The 26,202-nt window shown below is 45.3% G+C and overlaps 1 protein-coding gene across 2 annotated transcripts in view; it reads left to right on the top strand.

Annotated features, from left to right (window-relative positions):
* LOC306784194 (uncharacterized protein) overlaps nucleotides 1-25,602 on the top strand; it is a 33,172-nt gene extending 7,570 nt beyond the window's left edge. For both annotated transcript variants that reach the window (XM_079278055.1, XM_079278056.1), the window contains 65 exons: nucleotides 2,038-2,205; nucleotides 2,332-2,423; nucleotides 2,892-3,013; nucleotides 3,124-3,286; nucleotides 4,580-4,702; nucleotides 6,007-6,120; nucleotides 6,215-6,343; nucleotides 6,475-6,522; nucleotides 7,726-7,767; nucleotides 7,973-8,035; nucleotides 8,126-8,200; nucleotides 8,729-8,812; nucleotides 8,930-8,986; nucleotides 9,469-9,522; nucleotides 9,619-9,672; nucleotides 9,879-9,932; nucleotides 10,022-10,075; nucleotides 10,165-10,218; nucleotides 10,313-10,357; nucleotides 11,117-11,170; nucleotides 11,588-11,632; nucleotides 11,718-11,771; nucleotides 11,858-11,902; nucleotides 11,978-12,031; nucleotides 12,153-12,197; nucleotides 12,486-12,539; nucleotides 12,835-12,879; nucleotides 13,032-13,193; nucleotides 13,302-13,355; nucleotides 13,460-13,513; nucleotides 13,597-13,641; nucleotides 14,412-14,465; nucleotides 14,592-14,636; nucleotides 14,727-14,780; nucleotides 15,656-15,709; nucleotides 15,800-15,853; nucleotides 16,154-16,261; nucleotides 16,361-16,450; nucleotides 16,540-16,593; nucleotides 16,931-17,038; nucleotides 17,241-17,348; nucleotides 17,460-17,513; nucleotides 17,606-17,659; nucleotides 18,699-18,806; nucleotides 18,914-18,967; nucleotides 19,077-19,130; nucleotides 19,224-19,277; nucleotides 19,388-19,441; nucleotides 19,562-19,669; nucleotides 19,969-20,022; nucleotides 20,437-20,490; nucleotides 20,610-20,663; nucleotides 20,940-20,993; nucleotides 21,077-21,184; nucleotides 21,273-21,326; nucleotides 21,527-21,580; nucleotides 21,655-21,762; nucleotides 21,924-21,977; nucleotides 22,068-22,103; nucleotides 22,207-22,260; nucleotides 22,385-22,703; nucleotides 22,902-23,014; nucleotides 23,189-23,257; nucleotides 24,335-24,568; nucleotides 24,650-25,602. In XM_079278055.1, the coding sequence (XP_079134181.1) occupies nucleotides 2,038-2,205; nucleotides 2,332-2,423; nucleotides 2,892-3,013; nucleotides 3,124-3,286; nucleotides 4,580-4,702; nucleotides 6,007-6,120; nucleotides 6,215-6,343; nucleotides 6,475-6,522; nucleotides 7,726-7,767; nucleotides 7,973-8,035; nucleotides 8,126-8,200; nucleotides 8,729-8,812; nucleotides 8,930-8,986; nucleotides 9,469-9,522; nucleotides 9,619-9,672; nucleotides 9,879-9,932; nucleotides 10,022-10,075; nucleotides 10,165-10,218; nucleotides 10,313-10,357; nucleotides 11,117-11,170; nucleotides 11,588-11,632; nucleotides 11,718-11,771; nucleotides 11,858-11,902; nucleotides 11,978-12,031; nucleotides 12,153-12,197; nucleotides 12,486-12,539; nucleotides 12,835-12,879; nucleotides 13,032-13,193; nucleotides 13,302-13,355; nucleotides 13,460-13,513; nucleotides 13,597-13,641; nucleotides 14,412-14,465; nucleotides 14,592-14,636; nucleotides 14,727-14,780; nucleotides 15,656-15,709; nucleotides 15,800-15,853; nucleotides 16,154-16,261; nucleotides 16,361-16,450; nucleotides 16,540-16,593; nucleotides 16,931-17,038; nucleotides 17,241-17,348; nucleotides 17,460-17,513; nucleotides 17,606-17,659; nucleotides 18,699-18,806; nucleotides 18,914-18,967; nucleotides 19,077-19,130; nucleotides 19,224-19,277; nucleotides 19,388-19,441; nucleotides 19,562-19,669; nucleotides 19,969-20,022; nucleotides 20,437-20,490; nucleotides 20,610-20,663; nucleotides 20,940-20,993; nucleotides 21,077-21,184; nucleotides 21,273-21,326; nucleotides 21,527-21,580; nucleotides 21,655-21,762; nucleotides 21,924-21,977; nucleotides 22,068-22,103; nucleotides 22,207-22,260; nucleotides 22,385-22,703; nucleotides 22,902-23,014; nucleotides 23,189-23,257; nucleotides 24,335-24,568; nucleotides 24,650-24,796 (5,141 nt within the window). In that variant the 3' untranslated portion in view covers nucleotides 24,797-25,602. The remainder of the gene's footprint in view (nucleotides 1-2,037; nucleotides 2,206-2,331; nucleotides 2,424-2,891; nucleotides 3,014-3,123; nucleotides 3,287-4,579; nucleotides 4,703-6,006; nucleotides 6,121-6,214; nucleotides 6,344-6,474; nucleotides 6,523-7,725; nucleotides 7,768-7,972; nucleotides 8,036-8,125; nucleotides 8,201-8,728; nucleotides 8,813-8,929; nucleotides 8,987-9,468; nucleotides 9,523-9,618; nucleotides 9,673-9,878; nucleotides 9,933-10,021; nucleotides 10,076-10,164; nucleotides 10,219-10,312; nucleotides 10,358-11,116; nucleotides 11,171-11,587; nucleotides 11,633-11,717; nucleotides 11,772-11,857; nucleotides 11,903-11,977; nucleotides 12,032-12,152; nucleotides 12,198-12,485; nucleotides 12,540-12,834; nucleotides 12,880-13,031; nucleotides 13,194-13,301; nucleotides 13,356-13,459; nucleotides 13,514-13,596; nucleotides 13,642-14,411; nucleotides 14,466-14,591; nucleotides 14,637-14,726; nucleotides 14,781-15,655; nucleotides 15,710-15,799; nucleotides 15,854-16,153; nucleotides 16,262-16,360; nucleotides 16,451-16,539; nucleotides 16,594-16,930; nucleotides 17,039-17,240; nucleotides 17,349-17,459; nucleotides 17,514-17,605; nucleotides 17,660-18,698; nucleotides 18,807-18,913; nucleotides 18,968-19,076; nucleotides 19,131-19,223; nucleotides 19,278-19,387; nucleotides 19,442-19,561; nucleotides 19,670-19,968; nucleotides 20,023-20,436; nucleotides 20,491-20,609; nucleotides 20,664-20,939; nucleotides 20,994-21,076; nucleotides 21,185-21,272; nucleotides 21,327-21,526; nucleotides 21,581-21,654; nucleotides 21,763-21,923; nucleotides 21,978-22,067; nucleotides 22,104-22,206; nucleotides 22,261-22,384; nucleotides 22,704-22,901; nucleotides 23,015-23,188; nucleotides 23,258-24,334; nucleotides 24,569-24,649) is intronic.
* The last annotated feature ends 600 nt before the right edge of the window (nucleotides 25,603-26,202 follow it).

Raw genomic sequence — 26,202 nt, 5'->3', positions numbered from 1 at the left:
CTCAGTGGACGCTTTGTCTTTTTTAAGCTGCAGTGCACAATCAGAGCACAAATCCCTGAAATAATAATGTCAAATAATCCTCTAAATGTCGATTCACAGCCCGTGAAGCGACAGAAAGTTTGAACCGTGTAGTTTTAGTTGTATCAGTAAATAATCTGATGCCATGCTGCACACAGACAGACATAATTACACGCTGACTGGATGCCAGCAGTCAGGCTGGCAGACGGACAAACAAGAATAAAAGGGCAAAAAATACATCTGGCACTCAGACATGATGCCAACCTGTAAGTGTGTGTGGCTGTGAGTGTGTGTGTGTGTGTGTGTGTGTTGAAAGGTGCAGAGCAGATGGAGAGTTTACGTCAGCCCCAGAAATACGTGTGAAACGGAGCCCCACCAGTCGAGGCATGCCCTGCTCTCCCCTGCCATCTATTACTTCTTCTATTTCCCCGCTTTACCTCCATCTCTCCCTTTTCACTTTCAACGTGCTGCACATTTTTCTCTCGTCACATCCCATGTTTTTCCTCTTAGTCCATCTCACAGATCCCTGTGAGCGTTGTGTCTTCAGTGTTCAAAAGAATGTGCTTGTGCAGCCGATATGAATTTCTGCTCATGCTACGACTCTGGCCACATCTTTAGAAATATCTCTTTTGGGTTTTCTTTTTGTGTGCGTCTGCTCTCAGGCTGCACCATCGTCAAAGCACATGTATTATTTACTGCCCTCTGGTATTGATCTTGGCTGTGTCATGACTGATGATGCACGTGCCAACGTGGGCGTAATCGCGGGAATACACTAAGCTTCTGCAACAAGTATGTGTCCCAGAAAGATAATGAGAGAGATACAGACACAGAGCACATGGTCTGACTGGTAAAAGTATTTCATTCGTTTGTTTACAAGGTAGCTGGCATCACCCACACGTCTCAGGGGGTAACATCGCGCAAAAACAGTTGTGTACATTCACAGGGATTTGTCGGTTTGTTTGTGTATTTGTGCCATTGCGATGTAAACAACATTGAATGGTGCAGCTTTAAAAAGAAGTATAACAGGACTTCTTAAACGTAGTTTTAGATCAGTGAACGACATAGTAACGACATAGATTACTTGAAGAAAGGTCGAAGAGTCTCATTATCTTGATCCTTTCTGTTACAAACACAATGTGATGCTCATCTTCCAGACAATCAGATCCTCTGATTCCTATCCGAGCCTTCATTTCTTCTCTATACTTTGGTTCCACGCTCGTCTTCCCTCAGTCAAAGGAAGAAGTTGACTGGTGAAGAGGTTTTTGTCAGTGGCCAAAATGATGGAACTACGTCCTTTTGTTCAATTATCTGTCCAAGAATTTCTGAAAGAAGCCACTTTAAACAGACTACTGTCTTTTTACGGCATGTTATTTCTTGTTTTAAGTCTGCTGGTGAATGTGTTTGTTCTGTCATATCAAAGGGTCCTGATGTGGGGGTTTAGGGCTCCCACAGGTGCTCTGTAAATCTGGGCTTGGGGCAGAAGGCCGTCCAAGGCAGACGACTAAAGGCTCTCTCAGAAACTCATCAAGGAGCACCAATATTTCTTTTTGCCTCTGCAGCTTTAGTTCGATCATGTCAATAGCCACTTTCTCATATGCACTTGCCCTTTCACTGAATTTGTCTTGACAATTCCAGCATCGGCCCTCACCAACAGAAGTCCCCGAATCTCAGTTCGATTTTTCCGTTGGCGTTTTCTTCTAATTGACCTTTCTTCTTTACCCTACGATGTTTCTATTCTTCCGGTTTCGCAGCAGTCGCATAATAGAAAAGACATCAACTCGCCGGCTCGTTCGCTTTGAGTTCTCCAGACAATGACCGGCTCTATTCACACGTGGGCTCAATCGGACGTTGCACAGACTTTGCACTAGGGAGCTGGCCCGTTTAATATCCGGTCCAACTCATTCAGACATTTGCGTTCTCACATACAGCTCTTTGGGTAATGCCTAGATAAGTCCAGGGTTCAGTCCATGTGTGAAAGGGGCTTAGTCGAACTCACCAGTCCTTCTTGTCTCTTTGCAGCCAATCCCATTGACGTCCTGAAGGTCCTGGAGCTGTCGGACGACATGGAGGGCGTGTCGTTGGAGTCGGGGCTGTGCACCAGCAGGCAGGGACGAGAGGAGACGGACCTCTCCTTTAAGATCGACAAGAAGATTCAACTGAGCGCGCCCACCAATCAACTCTTCCCTGGTAATACCACTCTGCGTGAGCTCGTTTGATGGAGTAAATAACCGAGAGTGTGTGGTGTGAATATATCTGGTCATTGAGAGCCTGCGTCCTAATATGAGCGTGTGTGTGTGTGTGCGTTTCCTGCAGATTCGCCATTCCCTGTGGACTTCTCCGTGATGACAACAGTCAGAGCTGTAAAAGGCTCACAGGTCTTCCTCCTCTCGCTGTACGACTCGCAGGTACGCATCACACGCGCTACGTCGGGATGTCGAGACCAAACTTACACTTCATGCTGAATGTTTAACCACTCCGTTTTCTGTCTGCTTTACAGCACGTTCCCTCTTTTGACTGGCCGTCAGGAATGTAGTTATCAATAAAGGGAACCTTTTCCTTGAATCAGATAATTCGGCAAACTTGTCCAACATGCTAACATGCTAACACCAGGCAACCATGCACCCTGCAAGACTCCTGCTGGGGTCAGCAGCACAGGTTTTCCACAAAATGGGAATATCTTTTTGCTAAATTTGCACCGTATGTAACTATTCTGTAAATGCCATATCCATTTACATATATATATATATATATGAATGTAAATAACCTGAATACACCAGCTGATGATTTGTTTTTTGTTGTCTGGCATGCAAACTACATCTCTCTTTTCCCGTCATCATTTCATCCCATCATCCCTCATTCCTTCTGTCTCTCAGGGCACACAGCAGCTGGGCGTGGAGGTCGGCCGCTCTCCCGTCTTCCTGTACGAGAACCACGAGGGTCAGCCACGTCCAGAGCTGTACCCCACCTTTAGAAAGATCAACCTGGCTGACGGCAAGTGGGTGACTACACAGAAACGCACACAGGCAGCTGTACGCACACTTTTTTTCCTTCTCAGAGAAGAAAAAGTAGGGCAGTTAGTGATTTTCTTCTCTGCTTTCCTGCCAGGTGGCACAGAGTGGCCTACAGTGTGGAGGGCCAGTCAGTGACTCTCTACCTGGACTGTGTGAAACTGGACACCCTGGACCTGCTCAGAGGTCCAGACCCCCACGTCAGCACTGAGGGGGTCACCGTGTTCGGAACGCGACTCTTGGACGAAGACGTGTTCGAGGTGTGTGCTTTTCCTGTGTGTGTGTGTGTGTTATGTAAAAGACACGGAGGGGGTAGGTGAATGGAGATGACGCAATCTCCCTTTGGTATAAACCCATCTGACCTTTTTAAAAATGTGTGTCGAGGAAGCGTCTCTGCTTGTTGCTGCTTGTTCGATTTATCCATCAAATGTCTACGAACGAACAACCGTAAAGGCTTTCCTCCTCACGCTGCCCTCCAGTGGCCGTGAGGTTGTACTGCTCCTTTACCTCTGCTCTAAACTTTCAGTGCTCGAACTTCACAAAGCTGCAGATGATTAATTACACGTATGCAAAGGCTTGTAGATCTCCTATAATATGAGTTATTGCCCGAGCTCATCAGTAGTTATTGCAGTGATTAACACAGTCCTGCTTAAACCCACAAAATCCAGCAGATTACTCACAATAAGCCCTTTGAAAAATCTCCTCCAAATCTGCAGCTGTGTAAAGTCTTTGTAGACTTTAATGAGTTCTGTTTCTGTTGCGTCCTCAGCAGCGTGCGGTCGCAGATCCCAAGTGTGACCATTGACCTTTAGTTTTCTCGAGTGTCAGGTGGTCCATCTGTTTAACTGAACAACTCCCAGCCTTTGTTTGGCTTGGACTCCCCACCATGTGTGTGCGGATGTGTGAGCCGAAAGGGAGACGGAGTTTTTGTCCGTCTGCGGACTGACCGTGCACCACTTGAGACCGAAGCTCTGGGGACGATTAACTGCAGAGCAACGATAAAAAGCAGACAGTTAAGCCGCTTTGATGTGACTAAATGAACACATAAGATGAAGACATGGGAGACAGATGCGTATGACATGTCCGTCATGCAAGGGCATAGTTATTGTTTCAACATTGCTGCGGACACATATTGATAAGCGAGGCGTCTGGCTGTACTCCCCCTGGAAATGTACTTCTTTTCCTGCATTCTGGTGAATTTGTATGCACCAATTTATGGTGGAAATGTCTTTATTTATGTGAACAGAAAACACAGAATGCAGGCAGCATATGGCAATTCAATGCAATAAGGCTCTTTGTTTTTTCAAAGTTATCTGATGTTATGCATGAAGTGTTTCAGCAAGATTTCTGCACATTCAAAACAAATCTCCCTGTCTGCTGAGCGTTACGTTGTTGCTCAGCGCTCTGACATGGCTTATATGTCCCTTCTGTGCCTAATTAATGACACATTGTACAGTGAGGAGCAGTGACATAATGTGCATTCCTGATCTGGTTTCTCTATTGTAGAGCCACAGCTCAGTTTTGTGTGTGTGTGTGTGTGTGTGTGCGTGCAGGGAGACATCCAGCAGCTGCTGATCGTCAATGACCCCAGAGCAGCAGAGACGTACTGTGAGGACTACATCCCGGACTGTGACGCCCCTTTGCCCTACAACGGGATATTAGCAGAGGCGGAGGAGGTGAGCCCCCTTCTCACAGCCAATCCCAGAAGGCTGATTGAGAGAGAGAGAGGATTGAATCACATGTGTGGACCCCGCTAAAGTCTTTCAGCGTACCTGGCCCATTCCACACATCCGAGGCATGTCAGGTGTTGGATGTTGTAAATCTAGACTGTCGTCGTGAAAGCAAAGGAGCCCCCGAAGGTTTCATTCGTAAGAGGAGAAACTATTATAAATATAAGTATTTAAGGGCAGTTTAGACGGCTAATCTGGCAAAAAATGACGAATACGTATTCTCGGGAGAAAATCCTCCCGGTACCATGAATTAAAGGATCACTGTGGGCTGTGAAGAAGCATTCGTGGCATGAAGAGTCAGATATTTAGCACACGAATATATATTACTACTAGTTTCACTTTGAGAAGCATCTCTCAGGCGCCTGAGCCGGTTCCTTCCTCGCCGTCTGTACGATACTTACATTTTTAGCTGAAGTAGTAAATCATCCTAACAGTGTGTACCGGTACTGGGATCTGACCCTCTCTTTCTTACTATATTTCTCTCTCTCTCTTTATCCTCCACTCTTCATACTTTGCCAGGTTCTTCTCCCGGGAACGGTTTCAAATCTACTTCCGATGCAGCTGTTTGATTTATGATCCGGCTGACGGCTCAGGACTCAACTGGTTTATTGTGTTCGGTTCTTTTATTGTTACACCAGCAGGAATGCAATCGGCCAGCGGATAAATATGTGTAGTCGGATGACACTCCGATGAAGCCGTCACGCCGTTAAACAGGCTTTCCTGAAGGAGCCAAAATGAAAAGACTGACCTGTAGCCGTGCCATGTGTTTCTTGGCTTCTTCGTGACATCTTTCATGTAACAAGCACTCAGCCAGACAGGACTACTGGAGGACTCTGATAACTTAATAGGCATCCTCTATTTCCTAAAACTGTTCATTTGATCATTTATATTCACCAAAATAGGTGAAGATAACACAATGTTTGAATGTTTTTTGCCCCAAACTGCATGGGATAAACGTAAAGTGATAAAAAAATATCTTGAGGTGAGAGGTCAAGGGACACCTTTAGCCCAATTTAGCCTTTATTTGGTTGTATGTTACAAAAAGCTAGCCTGACGCGGTTGGTAGCAGTGGATTTCTTCGGCTGTCTAGTTTCACGTGACACCATATGATGATGCCTTCACTCCGTCTCTAAAATGGATCTACAGTCTCTGAAAGACAGTGTATCCATTTCAATGTTCTGTGTATATATAAACAACATGTAACACATGCTTATACCATGCATCGTCTCTGTTTCCTTTATTGTCTTCAGGTGGAGAGAGTACCTAAGAAACATGTGGTGGAGGAGTTTGAGGAGTTCGACTACAGTGACCTCTACGAAGACATTTCCGCTGTGACAGCAGATCCTAATGTCACAGAGTATGAGGTGAGACTCTGAGCGGGGGCTTGTCTTCTTCTGTGGTTTTTTAAACTTCCTTCCTGGCCCTCACGCTTTGTCCCTGCGTACGCTTGTTGGACAGATCATAGAGTATGAAGACTACGACAACGCGTCAGATCTCTACCACGTGAACGAGTACGAGTACGAGGAGGAATACGACGATCGCTACGGGCCGGCCGAGAGGGAGCGAGAGCACTCTGTTAACACACAGGTACCATCCCAACCGTCGAACACCAAGGTCTTGGGAAGTTGTACATAAATGAATCCTGTGGAGACAATCTGCGCCTCTTATTCGTCGACTTTAACGTTGTTCATGTGTCAATATTCTTCTCCTCTCATTAGGACATTCCAGAAAAAGGAGAGAAAGGAGAGCCGAGCATTTTGGGAGCGGTAAGGAAAACACACTCGGGCTTAAAAACATACACAACCACACAGGGAGGCTTGATGTTGTACCTAAAATGTTTTAGTACAGTTTGAATCGTGTCCACAGCATCGAGTACCAAAAACTGTCAAGATTGGGAATAAAGCCGTTAAATGCTTTGTCGAAGTCTTCGACTGTGGTCGAATCGTGGAAAAAAAGTACGTCCTCTGTCTTTTCCATCCGAGTTCAAGGAGAAGTTATTTGGAAAAGACAAGAGAAAGATGTGAAGGAGAACTCACAAGGACTTAGGAAAAGAAAATTGCAACGCTAAGAGAAGCCATCTTGGATTTTGAGGTCGGCGTTGTTGGGGTTTGTCTGGCTTTCCGGATTTCCGATTTTTAAGCGGCGCTTTAGGCAACAACTTCAGGCGGTTCTCCAGTTGAAATTCGGAAATTCCTGCATCCCAGTTGAAATGGAACGCAGCATTACACTAGGCTACGTAAAAACAAAAAAATGATTCGACCGCACCTGTAGTCTTGTTTACTTGATTCTCCATCCATCAGATGTCTGATTCAAATAATTTAAAGCTGCATGTGTTAAGACTTAACACAGCAGCGATGAGTCACGAGGTTTAGCATCGTTTTTTAAATGAATGAATCAGTTTACACTTCTCAAAAATCCAACCACCATGAGGATGTCCGATATGAATGGGTTTCAGCGTGCATAGATGTAGAGACAGAAGTACCAAAGATATCACAGGAACGGGGACGACTACGTCCAAACAGTTCGTTTGTTTTGTCAGAGATTTCGACCATAGACTCCAGATAAAAATGCACAAACAAAAAAACTTAAGAATAATGTAAATCTGAATAATGTATAGACTACTATACCAACAGTGTGACAACTATACCAACGTCTCCACAGCTGGGGTTGGTAGCGTGTGGTACAAATCCTTAGAGGAACTCAAGAGGATTTCATTATCAGACTCATTGAGCTGGCAGATACATTTATACTTGATATTTCTTCAAACAGCTTGTAGAGTATTGAGTCCTGCAGCCGCAAACATTCCATTCGCACTACAGAGGTCTCTTCAGCAGTGTTCTCATCGCATCGTTATAAGCTACTTGAAGTCTGTGTAAGCTTGCTTTTCTGTGAAAATGTGCGGTATGTGCACACCTTAACCAACCACCTCAGAGAGAAAACAAAAGTACATTTTTGTGAAATCTCTGCAGGGAACGCTGATTACAGGACCATACGGGCCTCCGGGACCTGAGGTTAGTGAATTGTGCTGCATGACATGTAACTTGAAACATTTTTTTGTGTTCAGGTTAGAAACCTGTACTGCATGTGGGCAAAGGGGGTCAAAAGTGTAACTGCAGTGTCTTTTAATATTGAATTGGAAGCTTGCAATTAAACATATATAATATAATACCACCTAACTCAGCTGTTTGTTTTTGTGTGTTTGTTCTGTGTTTGCAGGGAGAGGCGGGACCTTCTGGAATCACAGGACCAGTGGGACCTCGAGGAGACCCAGGGGAGCTGGTGAGGACTGTCCTCTGTTTGCTGTGTGAGTGGCTGAGTCCACCACATGTTGACGTGTCTCCATAACTGTCCTCTTCCGTCTCCTCTCAGGGTCCGCAAGGGCGGCCAGGCCTTAACGGAGCCGATGGGTTACCAGGTCCCCCAGGAAACATCATGCTCATTCCGGTAACATGAAGACACGTCTGTGTTGCCTGCAGCCTCTCAAGCTGCAGTGATGTTGCTCTGGCAGTTATTTGGTCCCATTAACCCTCAACGAGCAAATGTGTGAATGTCGTAACTGAGAAATGGGCTGGCCTATATAAAACATGTATTCTATGTAGGTGTCAATCAAACATTCAATTTAGCTCCTCGGTGTGTGACTTTGTGTCAAACCAGTCAGACGTCATTTTATTGATCTCTTTAAAACTTAATTGGGTGTTTGTTTGGGTGAACATCTGGTGACTGTGAAGGCCAGAACATGTGATTCACATCATTTTCATACTTCATCAAACCATTCAGAAACCTCTCGTATGGAAGCCTCCGTATGTCACGTTCCTCCAATAACTTATTCAGATTTGTCCTTTTAAATTTCACCCTACTGCACATTTATGCAAAACTTGAATAGCAGTGCTACATATTGGCCACTGGGTGGAGTATTGAGTTCGACTTAAAGGCATATTGTGTGTGTGTGTGTGTGTGTGTGTATACGTGTAGTTCCAGTCAAGTGGTGATCCGAAGGCAGGTACTGTGGTTTCTGCACAGGAGGCGCAGGCTCAGGCCATCCTGCAACAGACCAAGGTACACAAGCTTCTGAAATGTTACCGTTACATCTTAAACACACAAACCAGCTGAACCACTGAAGTGTGTGTGTGTGTGTGTGTGTCGCTGTCTGACTCCTTCTAACTCCTCTTCTAGCTGGCTATGAAGGGACCTCCAGGGCCGCTCGGCCTCAGGGGAAGACCCGGACCACTGGTGAGTGACACATGCCCGCTGCTTGATTTTGAATCAGAAGATGGGGAGGGGCAGGTGAAGGATCTTGTTGGAGAATAATTTTTTTTTTTATCTTCAAGATTACGTTGAAAGCGATTTACACCGACAAATGCATAGCAAGGCAGCAAAACACACGCATGTCGGATATTGTGAATCAGGATATCACCTGTTTTCTTTGCAGGTTAAGCACAAGTCCATCGTTATTAATTGTGGCGTTTGCAAACCACCTGTTGCACTCACCCTCTAATTAGTGCCAAAACGTGCTGCAGATTCAGGAAGTCACCCTGAAAGCAGCCAGAGTTCAATGAAAACAAAAGCAGAAGCCATGACAATAGATGCATTTTGAATTACACGTCAAGTCCGCTATTAGGTAGATTCGTACATATACACACAGACACACACGTGCAGACACTGGATCCTGAAGCAGCATACCTGTTTGAACAACTGAATGTTTTCATTCCCAGGGTGCAACAGGGTCCTCTGGGCTGAAGGGGAACAGCGGAGACGCGGGGCCAGTGGTGAGTTAGCTGGTTGTCATGGCAACAAGCTCAGCACCTCACTCCTCTTTGTACGACGACTCTTGAACTGACTCTCTTCCCCCCCCCCCCCCATAGGGTCCTTCAGGACAGACAGGTGTCTTCGGTCAGAGTGGACGACCTGGGAAAAGGGTGAGACTATTTACTGGAGTCTTTTCTCAATAAATATCATCATCTGTCATTTTATTATGTTCTTGTTCCACAGAATGATTATCAAATTGTCTTTTTTTCAGCAGCTCAAACAGTTCAAGTTTGTCAGTCAGGAATCCAACATGTCTAACTAGTGCGTGCGTGTGTGTGTGTGTGTGTGTGTGTGTGTGTGTGTGTGTGATTTTTAGGGTCGAGGGGGTACAGATGGGGGCCGTGGTGCGATAGGAGAGACTGGAGGAAAGGTGAAAAAGACCTGACATCGCGGTCACACTGTTCACTTACTGACTGCTCTGTCCTCTTAAATATAAACGAATCTGTGTCTCCTTCTCAGGGAGATAGAGGGTTTGATGGCTTACCAGGTGTCCCTGGAAACAAAGGACACAACGTAAGTTATCTGGCTGAATGAGTGAGCGGTGTTCGTTCATAATACAGATTGACAACCTCCGCGTGTGTGTGTGTGGTTTATTTTGTCAGGGGGAAAGGGGGAAGCCAGGCCTTCTAGGTCCTTCTGGAGAGCCGGGAGAAAGGGTGAGAGGTCACTGTGGTTGTCGGTGTTCATGTTGATGCAGGTTTTTGTGTCTGTGTATGTACAAGATGTATTATGTTTGTGTTGTTCACACAGGGCTCTGAGGGTCCAAATGGACCAAGAGGACAACCAGGCGACGCTGTAAGTGTTAACACACAATAAATGAGTTATTTAAATGCACGAGCATTTTATTTAATGTGGCATTAGTCTCAGGAAGTGATCCAAAACACAGGCTGCCAACGCGGGCATTTGTTGAGCTGTACACAGGTACTGACTCAGACTTCTGCAGAAGTCCGATGTTTGCTTGGCATCCGGGCCGAAGAGAACATACAGGATAGGCTCAATAAAGTCCAGGAAATAGTGACGTTAATAAAGGCATTCGAGATGGACTGGAGGAGAAGGGATTCGTTGGACACAGTAGATCAGAGCTCTGGCACTGCTCCTTCATACACGCCTTTCATCTTGTTTATCTAGCATGTACATATGTGTGGATCTTTGCATCTAACTCTCGGCTAAAAAACAAATGTGTTTATTTCACCTAATGTCAAACTATTGTAACGATGATTCCTTAAATCTGTGCGACTTTCTTTTTATTCCGTGATGGACAAAGTTACAGATAACAAAACAAAAGAAACCCCATGTCTTCTAATTTAAAGTAAAAACCTATGCACTGCACTTCTGTACTTGTATGTTGACATAAAAGATCCCTTAGTGCCTTACCTTAACCCTAAAACAAAGTCTGGATCCTTAAACCACCCTTTGAAGTAGAGAGGACCAGCCAATGTACTTTCTAAAAATCTCTGAAGATCCAATATTCAAATTGGTCCTCACAAAGATGGAAGTATAAGGGAACACACACTCAATTACATGTAATTATATGAACTGTGACGTGTATTTCAGGGTTCCAGAGGTCTGAACGGCCCCAGAGGTCGTTCTGGTCCCTCAGGCCAGCCTGTGAGTGTGAAATCTACACACACACTCACACACACACTCACACACTAATCTCCATTCTCGACAACAGTAAAAGACATAAAACACCAGTTATTATCACCTCTGTGTTTATCCATGCAGTGGAAATCCAGCTCTGCTCACCACCAACATGAATCCAGCTGTGGTGTCACTATCAGATGATGCCACACGATAAAACATAATCGAGATGTTACTGTTCTCGGTTTGTTAACACGATGTTGTGTAATTCTTATCTCATCTGATGAAACTACCACCTCTCTGCCAAATACAACATCTGCAAACACCCCCAAGCAGTTCCTCTGTCATCTGCATTTGTAGAAACACGAGTTAGCACACCATGCAGGGGAATTGATACTTGCTTTATAGAGCTAGCAACTTGCAGTCTGCTTTCTCTCCTCACAGGGCATTCGAGGAATTGACGGGGCTCAAGGTTCAAAGGGAAACATAGTGAGTATTATTATAGGTCGTAGTAAAGACAGAAGAGCCCGATTAACAAATGACTTCCCATGACATCATATACTGTTTGTAACAGGGAGCCGCAGGGGACATCGGAGCACCTGGACAGCAAGGCAACCCTGGCATTGTGGTACGAGCAGAGAACAGATACTCACAACATTAACTCGGTTGCATAAATGCATGCACAGAAATACTGATGCTCCATCTCTCCTACAGGGTTTCCCCGGTCCTCAGGGGTTAGTGGGGCTGCCAGGAGAGAAGGTAAGATGCTTTTATTTGGATTTTTCACTTTGGGGTGAAGGAGTTGTGATAGATCGTCTCATCCTTGCTTTGTAGGGGCCTCAAGGGAAGAAAGGGATGCAGGGTTTAGCTGGAAACGACGGGCCCTCAGTAAGTACATGCATGTTTGTACCACTCCTAGCATTAAGCATGCCCTGTTGTCCCTAATCCTAACTTTGACATCACAACTGCATGCCTAAATTCAGAAATGAACAAGTCCTCTTGTCATCAGGGTCACCCCGGAAGAGAAGGGACTCCAGGTGAAAAAGGCCTGCCGGTAAGTCTGCATGTTGTGTTGCTGTAGTTGCAGTTAACAAGAAGGATTAAACAAACACATACATATGACATGTTAATCAGTGAGCTTTAGAGGAGCTGGTTTTAAGGTGTTTCCCCTACGTTTCCAGTCTTTGTGCTAAGCTAAGCTAACACAGGCTGCTGGCTGTAGCATCATATTCAACGGACAGATATAAGAGTGGCGTCAACGCTCTCGTCTAAATCCCAACAAGAAAACGAATAATCCCAAAATGTCGAGCTATTCCTCTGATGTGCGTCTGTTCATTTGTAGGGTCATTTGGGAGTGCAGGGCCCCGTCGGATACCCTGGACAACGAGGCGTTAAGGTGGGAAATGCAAACGTGAACTATTCCTGTGAGCGGATGAAAATGGATGAGACAGTTCGGAAAATAAGGCTCGCTTTTGTAGTTGTAGAAAAGTTTACTTTTCCAAGACATCATCGCCATGTTCTAGGCAAAAGAAGAAGCAGGTTATGGTTTCCACAGGTTTAATGGCAAAGCATGCTAGCAGTTTGATATTCTCGCTTCCTCGTGAAGATGTCGTCTGCAGCCAGGAATATAATATCATCATTTCACGTTTGTTTTGTTGACTTCCTGTTTGGTTTTCTCTCCGGTTTGACAGGGAGCAGACGGAATAAGAGGATTAAAGGGAAGCAAAGGTGAAAAGGTGAGAGAGACAGAACAGCTTATCAGTCCGAGCACGTTCAGGATGTTTGGTTGTCTGATAATAACATTTTATACCCCCACAAATAAACCACATGCTACTTTTTCACCGACATCTGTGATTTTGGGTTTATGTGATTCTCTTTCTGTCTGCAGGGGGAGGATGGTTTCCCAGGGTCCGAAGGGGAGATGGGAGCAAAAGGGGACGATGGAGACAACGGACCTACAGGCGGCCGAGGAGAAGATGGGCCTGAGGGGCCGAAAGGACAGTTTGGTCCTCTAGGAAACGCTGGCACTTCTGGTACTTTTGGGGAGAAGGTACAAAGCGAAACTGATAAAAGTGCATCCTTAAATGTTGTTAAACTTGCATTAGAAGTTCTTAAACTTTTACAAGACGAGTTAAGAGTCAATCTGTCTCTTTTTTAGGGGAAACTTGGAGTTTCTGGGCTGCCAGGATATCCGGGGCGACTGGGGCCAAAGGTAACATAATGACTAAAATGATCAATGATTATATCTCAACCAGTTACAGATACAGTCGATATGATATACAAAGGGAATGTGTGCTGCTTCCTCTTACTCTTCAGGGCTCTGATGGATTTCCTGGTTCACTGGGAACTGCAGGAGAGAAAGGGAAGAAAGTGAGTCGAAGGTTTAATGATCATGTTGTGTCAGGAAATCAGACTTCTCCCATTAATGTTCTGTCTCTTTTGGCGTTACCCAGGGTCCCGCAGGACAAGCAGGAGGCGCAGGCCAGCAGGGTCCAAATGTGAGTGCTGAGCCTCGAAACATTCCCGAGTTCAGGCAATGAATGAGAGAAAGTGAGATATTTTTGAAAAGCAAATCAAGTTGAGCTCTTCAGAAAATATCCAGAGTGCACATCCAGGTGAGTCAGATGACTGGAAATAGAGAGCTATAGTCCCGCCCCCTCTCCCAGATATCCTCTCATCCACTGCCCGTTTGTAACTCAAGGGTTTTCTTGTAGCGGCTCACTTTAACCTGAAAAGCTAATACATTTCTAGATTATGTATGAACATACTTTGAGACTATGAGGTAAATAACACTGCATCTCTGCTTCACTACACCTACACATGTAAGCACTGATAATAATTTAGTGTTGTGTTGATGGTTGGAAATGATCACCAAGTGGCTGCTAGATTTGCTTCACTCACCAGCCCAAAAAAAGCACCGGTAATCTATTGAGTGGATGGTAGGTGGACAGAAAAGTTTATTTCCAACGCTGGTTGTTTCTACAGCTTGTTTCTGCTGCACCTTGGAGGCCAATAGAATCCGTTATTGCAGGTTTAGAACTGTTTGAACAATCTGCTGATGTTAGCATTTTCACCTTCAAGTCACAATGCTGCAGATCCCCGAGTCGTCACCGTGTTCCCTGATCACAATAAGTTCCTGAAGGTTCACTGTAAAGCGAGTCACTACCTTGTAAACTGGAGATCTGTTTGGGTCAGGCCTTCTGTCTCGGGTCAGTAAACGTTCATGGCTGTCCTGGGTTTGGTCTCACACATGCTTCTCTTACCGCAGGGCGCACGAGGTAGCAGAGGGTCAAGAGGGCCGACTGGGAAATCAGGAGAAAAGGTCAGCTGACTCTCCTCTCAGCCAATAGTAGCACCCCGTCACTCATTGTTAATGGGTGAATACACTCGCGCTGTCAGCTGCGCTTCTATCCGTCACTGCTCCCATGTTCCTCTTCCATTTTCATAGGGCACCTCCGGACATGATGGACCCTCAGGATCTCCTGGAGAGAGGGTAAGAAAAACACGGTTAATATCTGTTATTAATTGATTGACCAGTTGATTGATCGCCTGTTATAATGGCTATTTGTGTTTTTGTTTTTAGGGGCCTCAAGGGCCGCAAGGAAGGAATGGAGAGTCGGGACCAAAAGGATCAGGCGTGAGTTGGGACACACACACATATTTAAAATGGATTTATGAGTCATAATCTTTAGATTTACTCCACCGCTTCACTTCACCCAGTCTTCTCTTGTTTTGAGACGACTCATGTAGATATAACACACTACATTTGCATCCTGACAAATGCTATGGATAATTAACCAGGTATACATAGTAAGTATAGCACTTTTCCACTGCTAAAAACGTGTTTATTCCAAATCAATTTTATTGTTTTTTATAAAGGTTTTTAGGAAGATTGAAGATAGGAACACAATAAGAACGAACCAAGGTCAGCAATCTCAACCTTGCATAAATATAACAAGACCAAGAACATTCATCTGCAAACCTGCACAGCGGAAACACAACCTTTCAAAAATACAACAAGTTCCAAACCTTGCCAAGCAGAGTTTGTCCTCTAAGACAGCATCTGATTTTTCTTTTTATTCGATATCGTGTCTTGGATGGCAGAGTCTTTGTTGTTTTCTGACAACAACAAAAAAAGAATTCTGACTGAGAAGGTTCTGGAAAGAAAGCCTAGTCATATGCGGCTGTGAATCACCTACAGGTCACAAATCCTGCACTTATGTTTGGATATTTGACAGCGCAATGAATAAAGTCCTTTTTTATCCTGAGCTCCCTTTTTATTTTCTCACCTTGGTCTTTGTTTGTGTGTGTGTGTGTGTGTGTGTGTGTGTGTGTGTGTGTGTGTGTGTGTGTGTGTGTGTGTGTGTGTGTGTGTGTGTGTGTGTGTGTGTGTGTGTGTGTGTGTGTGTGTGTGTGTGTGTGTGTGTGTGTGTGTGTGTGTGTGTGTGTGTGTGTGTGTGTGTGTGTGTGTGTGTGTCCGTTCTGTGTGCATGCATGTATATGCATGTGTAGGGTCCAGCTGGGAAAGACGGACTTCCAGGTCACCCAGGTCAAAGAGGAGAGCCGGTGAGTGAGGTCAAATTTCACAAGAGTTCATACACACACACACACACACACCATATGATGTTTTCGATCCATCTTTCTTTGTGGCCGCAGGGATTCCAAGGGAACACGGGGCCTCCAGGACCCTCAGGTGTTGTGGGGCCACAGGTGAGTTCAACTATGTGACTTTGCTCAGTTAAGCAATATTCCTTCTGCCTCTGTCTGTAGTGCAGAGGCTAAGCACCGCCCCTTTCCGGTGGATCGCCATGGGACCTTATTTTGGAAAGAATACACACGACAGTCAACGGCGAGAGACAAATAATAATTTGATCCTGTGCCATGAATCACACATACGATGTTTGTCATTTAAACTTCAACAAAGTCTAATTTTGTTGACTATCGTCCATATTTTGGAGGGACTTCGTCTCTCTATTGTACAACTAACCCAATGACTTGTGTGTGTTTCAGGGCAAATCAGGTGAATCCGGCCCCACGGGGGACCGGGGTCACCCAGGGGCACCGGGTGTACCTGGAGAGCACGGTTTACCAGGGGCTGCTGGGAAGGAAGGTGGAAAGGTAAGTCCACACTGTCACTCGCACATAAACACTGGTCGTCAACGTCTCATAGATTCAGCGTATGCGTTTTGTTTGTACAATGTTTTCTTTGTGTCTCAGGGGGATCCAGGTCTACCTGGGATATTTGGGAAGAATGGTCCTCAAGGACTGAAAGGGTTCAGGGGGGGCAGAGGACCCCCCGGAATTATGGTAACGCGCACAGTTACGCATGCAAACGACTTGATTTCTATTGTGAATTATTTCAGCTACAAAGTTCAAATGACGTATGAACTTTCCAGGGACCTCCTGGTCTGAAAGGAGGATCAGGACCTACTGGATCATCAGGAGCCATAGTGAGTTACAGTACATCCCTTTTTGTTTCAGTACAATTCCTGTTCTGGATGTCTTCGAAATCTATTTTTTGTTTGTGAAATGAAAACATATTTCTTTAGTTGCGTGTGTTTTCAGTGCAATATCCAACACATGTTCAACGACACCATGATCTATTTAGTCCCTCTGAACAAATTCACATCAATTATCAACATTTCTTTCAACAGTTTTGTGATGTTTTTTTAATCAAAAACGGCATCAAACACGATCGTGATTCCAGCAGTTTTAATGCAGCCGTGATTTGTGGCCTTCGTCGCCTCGGTACTTTTAACTGCAAGGACCAACATGTACTGTCTGTAGGGGTCGACGGGTGAGAGGGGCCCGCCTGGAACAGCAGGTGCCATCGGACAGCCTGGTCGGGCCGGAGCAATCGGAGGACCTGGACCAATGGGAGAGAAGGGCGAGCCTGTAATTACACCTCCTTCTTTACTACCTATCAGTTTCCTCCAGACTCATTTCTAGTACACTTGATTGACGCCCTTTTATACTTTTCAGCACTTTTTAACATCCGTTTGATTCAGTTTTTTTTAACGCCTGTGTGTGTGTGTGTGTGTGTGTGTGTGTGTGTATTTAGCTCTAATAACATGTGTTGACTGTGTCTGTGTTCCAGGGAGAGAAGGGTCCGGTGGGACCAGCGGGTCAGGATGGAGATCAGGGTCCTGTGGGGATGCTCGGGGCAACGGGCCCTGCAGGACCTCCAGGAGACGACGGGGATAAGGTAAACTTGCGTGTGTCTGCGAGTCAGAGAGACAAAGAGATGGTGTGTGTGTGTGTGTGTTTGTACTGTGATGATACATTTTGTGTCCTCTCTCTGCGTGTTCGTCCACAGGGGGAGCAGGGATTGTCCGGGCAGAAAGGCAGCAAAGGAGACAAAGGGGAATTAGTGAGTCTGGAGCTGGAGAAGTTCATCAACGTGGACTGTGAGAAAAAGCAGAGGAGATCTGATCATGTCTGAATGTTTCTCTCTCTCCACAGGGCCCCTCAGGCCCCACTGGCATTCAAGGTGTAATTGGTCAGTCGGGACTTCCGGTGAGTCCAATCTGCTCTCTGTATTCTGTTTTCCTTTGTTCAGTGTGATGGGACGTGTTCACATTTCTTATGTTTAGAAAAGCTACTTCGATGCTGTTTCCCACACTCACTGTCTGGTTGTGATAATGTGAATGTTTGTCTTGGACTCAAAATGCATTAATTGTGAAAGGAATAATCATTTTGGAAAAGCATTCGTTTCACATTGATCACTTTAAATCGTATCGTTATTACTGCAAGTAGATTCATGTTGCATTGTGCACGTTTAATAAAACATTTCACAGCCTCTCCAGAGGTTTTCTTTTACATCATTAGCTTTAGTTATCTGCATGTGGAGCTTTTAATATTTAAAAAAAACAAAAGAAAAGAAAAAGTTGTTGGATGAAATACTATTACATGAATAATGTTGGCTTAATATTCTCAGTCCACTCAGTCCAAATCTGAAAAAAACAACACATTTGGTCTTTGAGACCTAATTGCTGTTGAGAGTCAGATAAGAGGACAAAAGCCCACTTATAAACACAAACGTTCTATCTCGGTCACTTTACCTGAACACAGACCAGAGTGTAAGAGACAGACAGCCTTCCAGACTCTGCTCTGGGTCAACACGATGGAGGTCGTCTGTCTGCGGTAATCGATTTGAACCTTTTAGTGAAAAAGCAAATCGCTGCCGATGTGAATCGTTTTTTTGCACAATATTTGAGGTGAGCATTTTTGTGTTGTTGTGTGTGTATAAAAGCCTTAACTCTCAGCAAGAAAGCCCATCAGCGCATCCCCAAAAAAATCAAACTGTTAAGCTGCACTAGTAAAAAGTCGCTACATCAGTTTTTTTTGTTTTTTTGTTTTTTGCAATCTTGCCTTTCTGCCAGTCCTATCAAATCATAATACTTCATAAATGATATCCTATTGGTACTTTCTGTAGATCCGTCACTGTTTATTCTCCCGCCAAAACAACCTGTTTCAACAGGAATGACATCACACTCGGGGAATACATTTTTCCATTTAAAAGTCATGAAGACACTCTCTCTCCTCTGTGCATCAGGGGATGGATGGACTGCGGGGCCCCCGGGGCCAGCAGGGCATGTACGGTCCGAAAGGAGACGAGGGACTCCGCGGCTTCAAGGGCTCCAGAGGACCAATAGGATTACAGGTGAGACCTGTACAGCAGGCAGTCATTGACGCGATGTCTTCAGAATAGACAGGGTGACATTGTCTCTCTTCACTCAAATCCTCTGATCCTGTGTGTGTTTTTCTCAGGGCATGCCCGGCCTACCAGGAGAGAAGGGTGAGAGCGGACATGTGGGACTAATGGTGAGCTGATATTCTGTTTGAAGATCTGGCCCTTATTTACTCCTCCTCATACACACAAATGAATGAACAGATTCTTATTACTTCTTCCTCGTTACACACCTGGTTTTAGGGTCCACCTGGTCAACAGGGCCCCTCTGGTCCTCAGGGAGCTATTGGGGGACATGTAAGTCTCACAGTAATGTCGAAGCGTCCTCATTTAGTCGAGCATTCGTTTTGAAATCTGGAGAAATGCTGTGATTCCTTGTGTTCTGTGAAGGGTCCGACTGGACGACTCGGGATGATAGGACAGCCAGGTGTTGTTGGAGAGAAGGTAAAGAATGGACAGTTACACCTTTTGTGTGCAGATAGCATGACGACCTTGTTCCTTCCCCTGCAAACACTCCCTTCCTGGATACCTTACACATCATGTGTCTCTCTCAGGGGGAGGATGGCGAGGCAGGTGACCCTGGAGCAGCTGGTTATCCAGGAAGACTGGTGAGTTTGTTTGCTGGTTCAAAGACGTGCTCCCGCCATCTTCAGCTCATTCCGTGAGCTTCTTTTGCTCGTCTCCTCGCAGCGCTCTTAATCGCTCGCTCTGCTCCTCCGCTACTTTAGGGAGGAAAAGGAGACCAGGGGGAGAAGGGAGATACGGGCCTTCCAGGAGCAGCTGGTCCTGCAGGAGCCAGGGGCCAAACGGGAGAGGATGGAGCCAAGGGCAACTCTGTAAGAAACAATCAGACCAACAACATGATGCAACATCAAGCTCTGCAATACACTTGGAACCTTATTATTCCGTACAATGCACTTTTACAATGTAGTTTTAGTTTAGTTGTAACATACTTTACTGTACACATAGAAAAGCTAAACACGGCGTATTTGGTTCAAATTGCGTTCTGGAGCAGTTATCTGTAAAAGAAAAATATTCATTTCGATGAACTCTCACACTTGTTAGGGCAGTGCATGATTCAAAAACACACGAATGCTTTACAATACAACACTAAAGCAGCTCAACTCTCTCTCAGGGTCCTCCAGGTCTCACCGGGGACCTCGGGCAGCAGGGAGAGGCTGGACCCAATGTGAGTTCCTGCTCTTCCTGTTCTTCTTCTGAAACATGTTTCCGTTATGGAGCGTAGGCTGACCAAAACTATCTTTCTGGGATAGAACACATGATGTTCCTTGATTTTAGGGATGTCACTTAAACATGTTGTCCTTCTGAATTGTGTCGTTTTTTAAAAGAAACTATTTTCTGTGACAGAACGAAACATTAAATATTTTTTCACGGAACAAGGGGAAGTATCAAAGATCAATACACACGTTCATTTATATTAAACACCATATGCATTTGTTTTGGTTGTCTGAAGGTAATAGTTTGAGTCTTTAAAGTGTTTTATTTTTGGAAAGATGTATGGAAAAGCCATGGCTTCAAATCTATTATCTGGTGTAAGAGAAGTGTAGTTCTCATCTGAGCACGATTTCTTTGACCTCATCAGGGGCTGGATGGCCTGCCCGGGTCTAAAGGAGACACAGGAGACCCTGGGAAATCTGTGAGCGCCTCCCTTCTCCATCACACACCACAACATCCAAGACAACTCATGAACATTAAAGATGCAGTCGCCATACAATGCAATGGCTGGCCATACAATCGTGTCTTCATATTTCTCAGGGACCACCAGGAGCAGCAGGAGAACCTGGACCTTCTGGACCTCCTGGGCGAAGGGTTTGTGTTCCCTCAGAATCATCTTACTTCCTGTTTGATGACGTAAACCGTTAAACCCTCTTCCTCTGTGAGGTTGAGGGTGTTTTTCTTGTTGCATTCTCACAGTGTGTTCAAGTTCTTTGTCATATGCACAACAATTACAGAGAAGTAGTCGTTGGCAATGAAAACGTCTCAGGCTCCCTCCAGCAATGCTAATTAATATAAAAGGTAAAAGGACAAATTTGTCGACGCATCTGTGTGTGAGAGTTTAAAGTGTTTTAAATTGTTGCTCTTCAGGGCCACTTGGGAAAACAAGGAAAAGGCGGAAAGGCGGGTCTGAAAGGAGCGAAGGTGAGCGTTTGGAAGCTCTTCGAGTAATAACAGCCGAACGCTCGCAGCTTCTGGAGGTCACCCTGTTCTCCGCTTCCTTTCAGGGTGCTTCCGGTTTGGAGGGTCCCATCGGGAAGACGGGGCCCGTAGGTGCCCAGGGACACTCCGGCAAGCCAGGCCCTCAAGGTTTAAGAGGGATCCCCGGCCCCGGAGTAAGTCGGGCAGGGAAGAATGAAGCAGTTGAAGCGGAGCATGAAAGAGATGGAGGTTAAAAACGTTCTGTTTGTGTGTGTCTCTCAGGGTGAGCAGGGTTTAAATGGACCACCCGGCCAGACAGGACCCCCAGGTCCCATGGTAAGACGACTCATCAAAAAACACAATACAGGAAAGATATTAAATAATATTAAGAAAAATAAAAAAGTTCAAGGACAGCGTGATAAACAGTATTGTAGCTGCAGCAGGATGGTCCTTCACCATCAGATATGTTCGTCACTGTAATAAACGAATGAGTTTTTAATGCACATTTCAATTTGCGTTTAATCCCGTCATGACAGGGTCCATCGGGATTACCAGGACTAAAGGGAGACCATGGCAAGAAGGGAGACAAGGTGCGTGCATACGTAACATACATGAATATTCACTCTGACCTGTGCTCTTGAGCTCATTTGTGTCACCTGTGCAGGGCCACGGTGGTCTTATAGGTCTGATAGGGCCACCAGGGGACGTCGGAGAGAAGGGCGACAGAGGACTGCCAGGAATCCAGGGAGTGTTGGGTCCGAAAGGAGATGAGGTGCTTAAAATATATACAAACAATGGAGAAAAGTAGCAGCAGGTTTCTGTGTAACCAGCAAGTTAATCCATCTTTAAAGGATAAAGCCGGCAATATTCTACGTTCTATATCTACTTGTTCTCTTTATCTGACAGTTTGGTTTCTTTGGTGTTTCTTATCAGGGTCTAGTCGGCCCATCAGGTCCCCCCGGCCCCCCCGGCATCAATGGTCTATCCGTGAGTACACACAGTAACCTTGACGTGCAAAAATAGACATCACCACCGATCGCATCGGGATTTAGCTTTAACTCTTTACTTCTCTCCCAGGGTGGTATTGGTACAAAGGGCTCGAAAGGAAACCAGGTAACTGTGATGCTCTTTGTTTTATTTGATTGAATTCGTCCGTACTGTCACGTTGCTGCTTCATACCACCCTGAATGAATCCCTTTGCTCTGTGTGTATTTAGGGTCCAATTGGTGCTCGAGGAGACACCGGGCCTGCAGGATATCCAGGACCACCAGTGAGTTCTGCTTAAGAAATTCAGTGCATCAACCAACCATACGACTCTCATAACTTATAATTAAAATGTGTCTTGTGCTGCATCCTCAACTTGTCCGCTACCTGTATGTGCCTCCTCTCCTCAGGGAAAGCCAGCTGCTGGCATGTCCCCTCTGCCGGAGCGTGGACGGAGGCGGAGGACCCACACCTCGGTGGATGGCGCTGCACTTGAAGAGGAGGAGGAGGAGCAGGAGGAGGAGGCGATGGAGGAATGGATGCAGGGGGATCAGGCGGAGCAGGACGGTCGGATGAAGGAGAAGGAGGGCCAAGGCATGGAGGAGGTGTTTGCGTCTCTGTCCTCTATGAAAGTAGAGGTGGATGGTCTGCGTAACCCACAGGGGACGTACCACAGCCCCGCCCGCACCTGCAAGGAGCTGTGGCTCCTCCACCCAGACCTCCCCAACGGTACTTCATCAGTTGGCCTCTCGCTCGCCATTTGTTTTCACAGCTGCCTGCATGTGTAAACTCATTTTATCTGTATTGTATGTCTGTGTGTTATTTCTCTATCTGATACCATATGTATGGTTTTGGCGTTGATTAGTCTTGAGTTTTTTGACCCCCCCCCCCCTCTCTCTCTCTCTCTCTCTCGCTCTCCCTCTCCAGGTGAGTACTGGATAGATCCCAACCAGGGTTGCCATCGAGACTCCTTCAAGGTGTTTTGTAACTTCACTGCACAGGGAGACACATGTCTGCAGCCTGACAAGAAGTTCCAGTCGGTTAGTACACACACACACACATACACACACACACACACACACACACACACACACGCACACACGCACTCCTGTTCAAAGCCAACAGTTACTGAATGACTTCTCAGAAAGAGATTAAACTGTCTTCAGTCATCACCTGTGTGTTGATTTTGTGAACTTGTGTTTGTTTGCCATCAGGTGAAGTTAGCAGCTTGGAAAGGGGAGAAGCCCGACACCTGGTACAGTAAATTCAGGAAAGGGAAACAGGTACGGTGCGATGGTTTTGCATGATATCGATCAACGTCGGTGTGTGTTTTTATTCAAGACTTCATGGAGGAAGATTTCAGATGTGAAATAGTTGAATCACTGCTGCAAACGTGGGACATCTTTGGTTGAATGCTAATTAGCAGCACTTGTTGGCGATAGAGAAGCACTCAGCATCTCATTAAGTGGGTACTCAGAGCAGCATTTACAACATTTGACATTATTGGAAGTGTCATACAACGCTGCTCAGTTTTTATTCCTCAGTCATTTATCATTACAGTCTGTTCTGTAACAGGAAAACACTGCATTCGAAGAATTAGCTGAGGCTTGTTTGTCAATGCGATAACTCCATTTTCTTTTCATAAAGAAAAGTGAAACGGAGGAACGAAGGTTAACAGCAACGCTAACTAACCGTGACGGTGTTAGTTAGCGTTGCTTCACAATGTTCATTGTAATTGGGAGATGACACTCGCTGCTAATTGGCACTGAACCTGGTGTGACCCGTCATTGTAGAAGTGTTGAAAAAAGTGACAGCAACTTCAAAGCCCTTTTTATTGAGGAGTGGAAAAGGCAGATAGAGTTACAGCTCCTTTAACTTTAACGTTAAATAAATTTAAAAAACGGAATATACACCATTTTTATCCAAACGAGCTTTGGTCAAGACTGAAATATCTCAACAGATATTGGATCGGTTGCAATTCAATTTTGTACAGACATTGAAGATTTTCAGAAGACGAGTCCAGCTGACTTTGGTGATTCTCTGACTTTACCTCTAGCGCCACCAGCAGGTCGACGTATTTGTCTTTTAGTGAAATATCTGGAAAAAAATACGTTTTTTCTTTTTAATCTAAATTGACGTTGGGATGATGTCAACAATTTTGTACTCGCGTGCACTTTCTCTTTGTCATTTTAGCTTGACAAAGACCTGGTCGAGTCAAAATGTTGCCGGTTTAGTCGTGATCCAGTGTTTTCCATGACTCAATCTGTTGTAGTTATAGGATTGAGTATACACAATGTACAGCGTACACAACTACCTGTCTGTACTTTACATGCGTGTGATTCCGGTGCTCTCTCCACCAGATTTCCTACTCCGGGGTGGACGACGTTCCAGTCCACGTGGTCCAGTTGACCTTCCTGCAGCTGCTCAGCGCCACGGCCAAGCAGACCTTCACCTACCACTGCCTCAACTCCGCCGCCTGGCTGCACGTCGCCACCTACAGCCACGAGCACGCACTGCGCTTCAGAGGCGCCAACGGGGAGGAGCTAACGCACGAGAACGCACATTACATCAGTGCGCTGTACGACGGGTGTCAGGTGAGTGTTCCCGATTGCACAGACAGAGTGTGAATGCGTACGTTGTTGTTGTTTTTTTTTGATTGTGTCTCTCTGCTGTAGACGCGCTCGGGACAAGAGAGGACGGTGTTGGAGTTTGACGCTCCGCTTTCCAACACGCTCCCCATCATCGACGTTGCTGTGCCCGATTTTGGGAAGGGGAACCAGAAATTTGGTTTCCAAGTCGGTCCGGTCTGCTACAACGGTTAACCGAGCCGGGGGATTACAACAGGAGTAATTTAATAGAGCCATGGACACTTTTTACATGCAGGGAGAGAACTACATTCAAGACTTTATGGTGCCACATATTTATAAGTTGATTTACCTACAACAGTGTTCCTTCAGCTACACATTCACTCTGTCATACAGACGTCCATTCACTCTCCTTAATCCATCTTATTCCTCTCATACATTCTCACAACTCACTTGCATATTGTCTGTTCAACAGCAGTACATATAACATGTATTGACCGCCAACCGCACCCTCAGTTACACACATTTACATTTTCTGGAGAAGTGAGTGGTGCTCCCACTGGTTCATCCATGTCTGTTCATACATTTATTGATCTATGCACTCAATTCCTGTAGATGTACTTACACAGTACGATCAGTGAGTCATCGTCATGAACATACAAACGCACCGTATTTAGGCAACATTCACCGAACACGTTGTTCTGTGATGTCATCAAACCTCAACTTGCTGTGTTGTTTTGTTGTTTTTTTGTTTGTCATTGTCATGTTGTTGTTATGATTATCTGTTATGTGATGTATATTGGAGTGTAATTCATCACGGTGCTATTATGTGGCTCCTGGCGGAGCACATGTCTTTGTAAAAGGGAACTGGGGCAGTGCATTTTATATTTTTTATATTGTGAAACTTTGTTTTATATTTTTTCAACATAACAAACCAAACTGTGGTACATGATTGCCTCCAGGTCTTTCTATGTATAGTTGTGTGGGGAAGTGACTGAGAAACACCTTTTTAATAAAAAGTACATGATGTACATTTAAGTTAATATGATGAGATTTAGTTTTATTGAATGCTTTTCAAGCAAAGCCAACAGAGAAAAAGGCTTCGACGAGCAGAGAGACCATCTGCTGCTCTCCAGCCAGGAACTCGTCTCAGTGTGCTGTTTTTAGGTCTGCACTTCCATCTGTTTTTTCATAATGGCCACACTGTCCTTCTCTTGCCATGGTTAGGGTGCTTGATGCATACAGTACAACACAAGCCAGTTAAAGGGATGCTTTGGATTTGTTTTTAAGTGGAGTTGTAAGAGGCACTTATAGATAGTCAGTGTATTGCTTTTAGGAGATTGGCAAGTCGGCACGCCACCAGTTCTGAGAAGCAGCACGGGAGCAAAGTAATGTGCTGCTGTGGACGGGGGGGCAGCAGCAAAACACATTTTAGCCACCTAAAAGAAAGGCCGCTATAAAAGTCTACGCGTGGTGCAGAGAGGATTAATCTCGAATTCCACTGACCACAAACGGCCTGCATAACTATTTAGTAGGTTTCCAGGAAATTTGGTCGACATTTATGTTCCTGTTCGGATGAAATATAAAGGCGGCTGATGTCTTTGTTTCATCTAGCGCAGCTAAGTACAGCCTCACAGAGCCAC

The sequence above is a fragment of the Melanostigma gelatinosum genome (assembly GCF_949748355.1).
Source record: "Melanostigma gelatinosum genome assembly, chromosome: 11".
Classification (NCBI taxonomy): domain Eukaryota; kingdom Metazoa; phylum Chordata; class Actinopteri; order Perciformes; family Zoarcidae; genus Melanostigma; species Melanostigma gelatinosum.
Note: the sequence above shows the minus strand (reverse complement) of the source record. Positions and strands in the feature narration are given on the sequence as shown.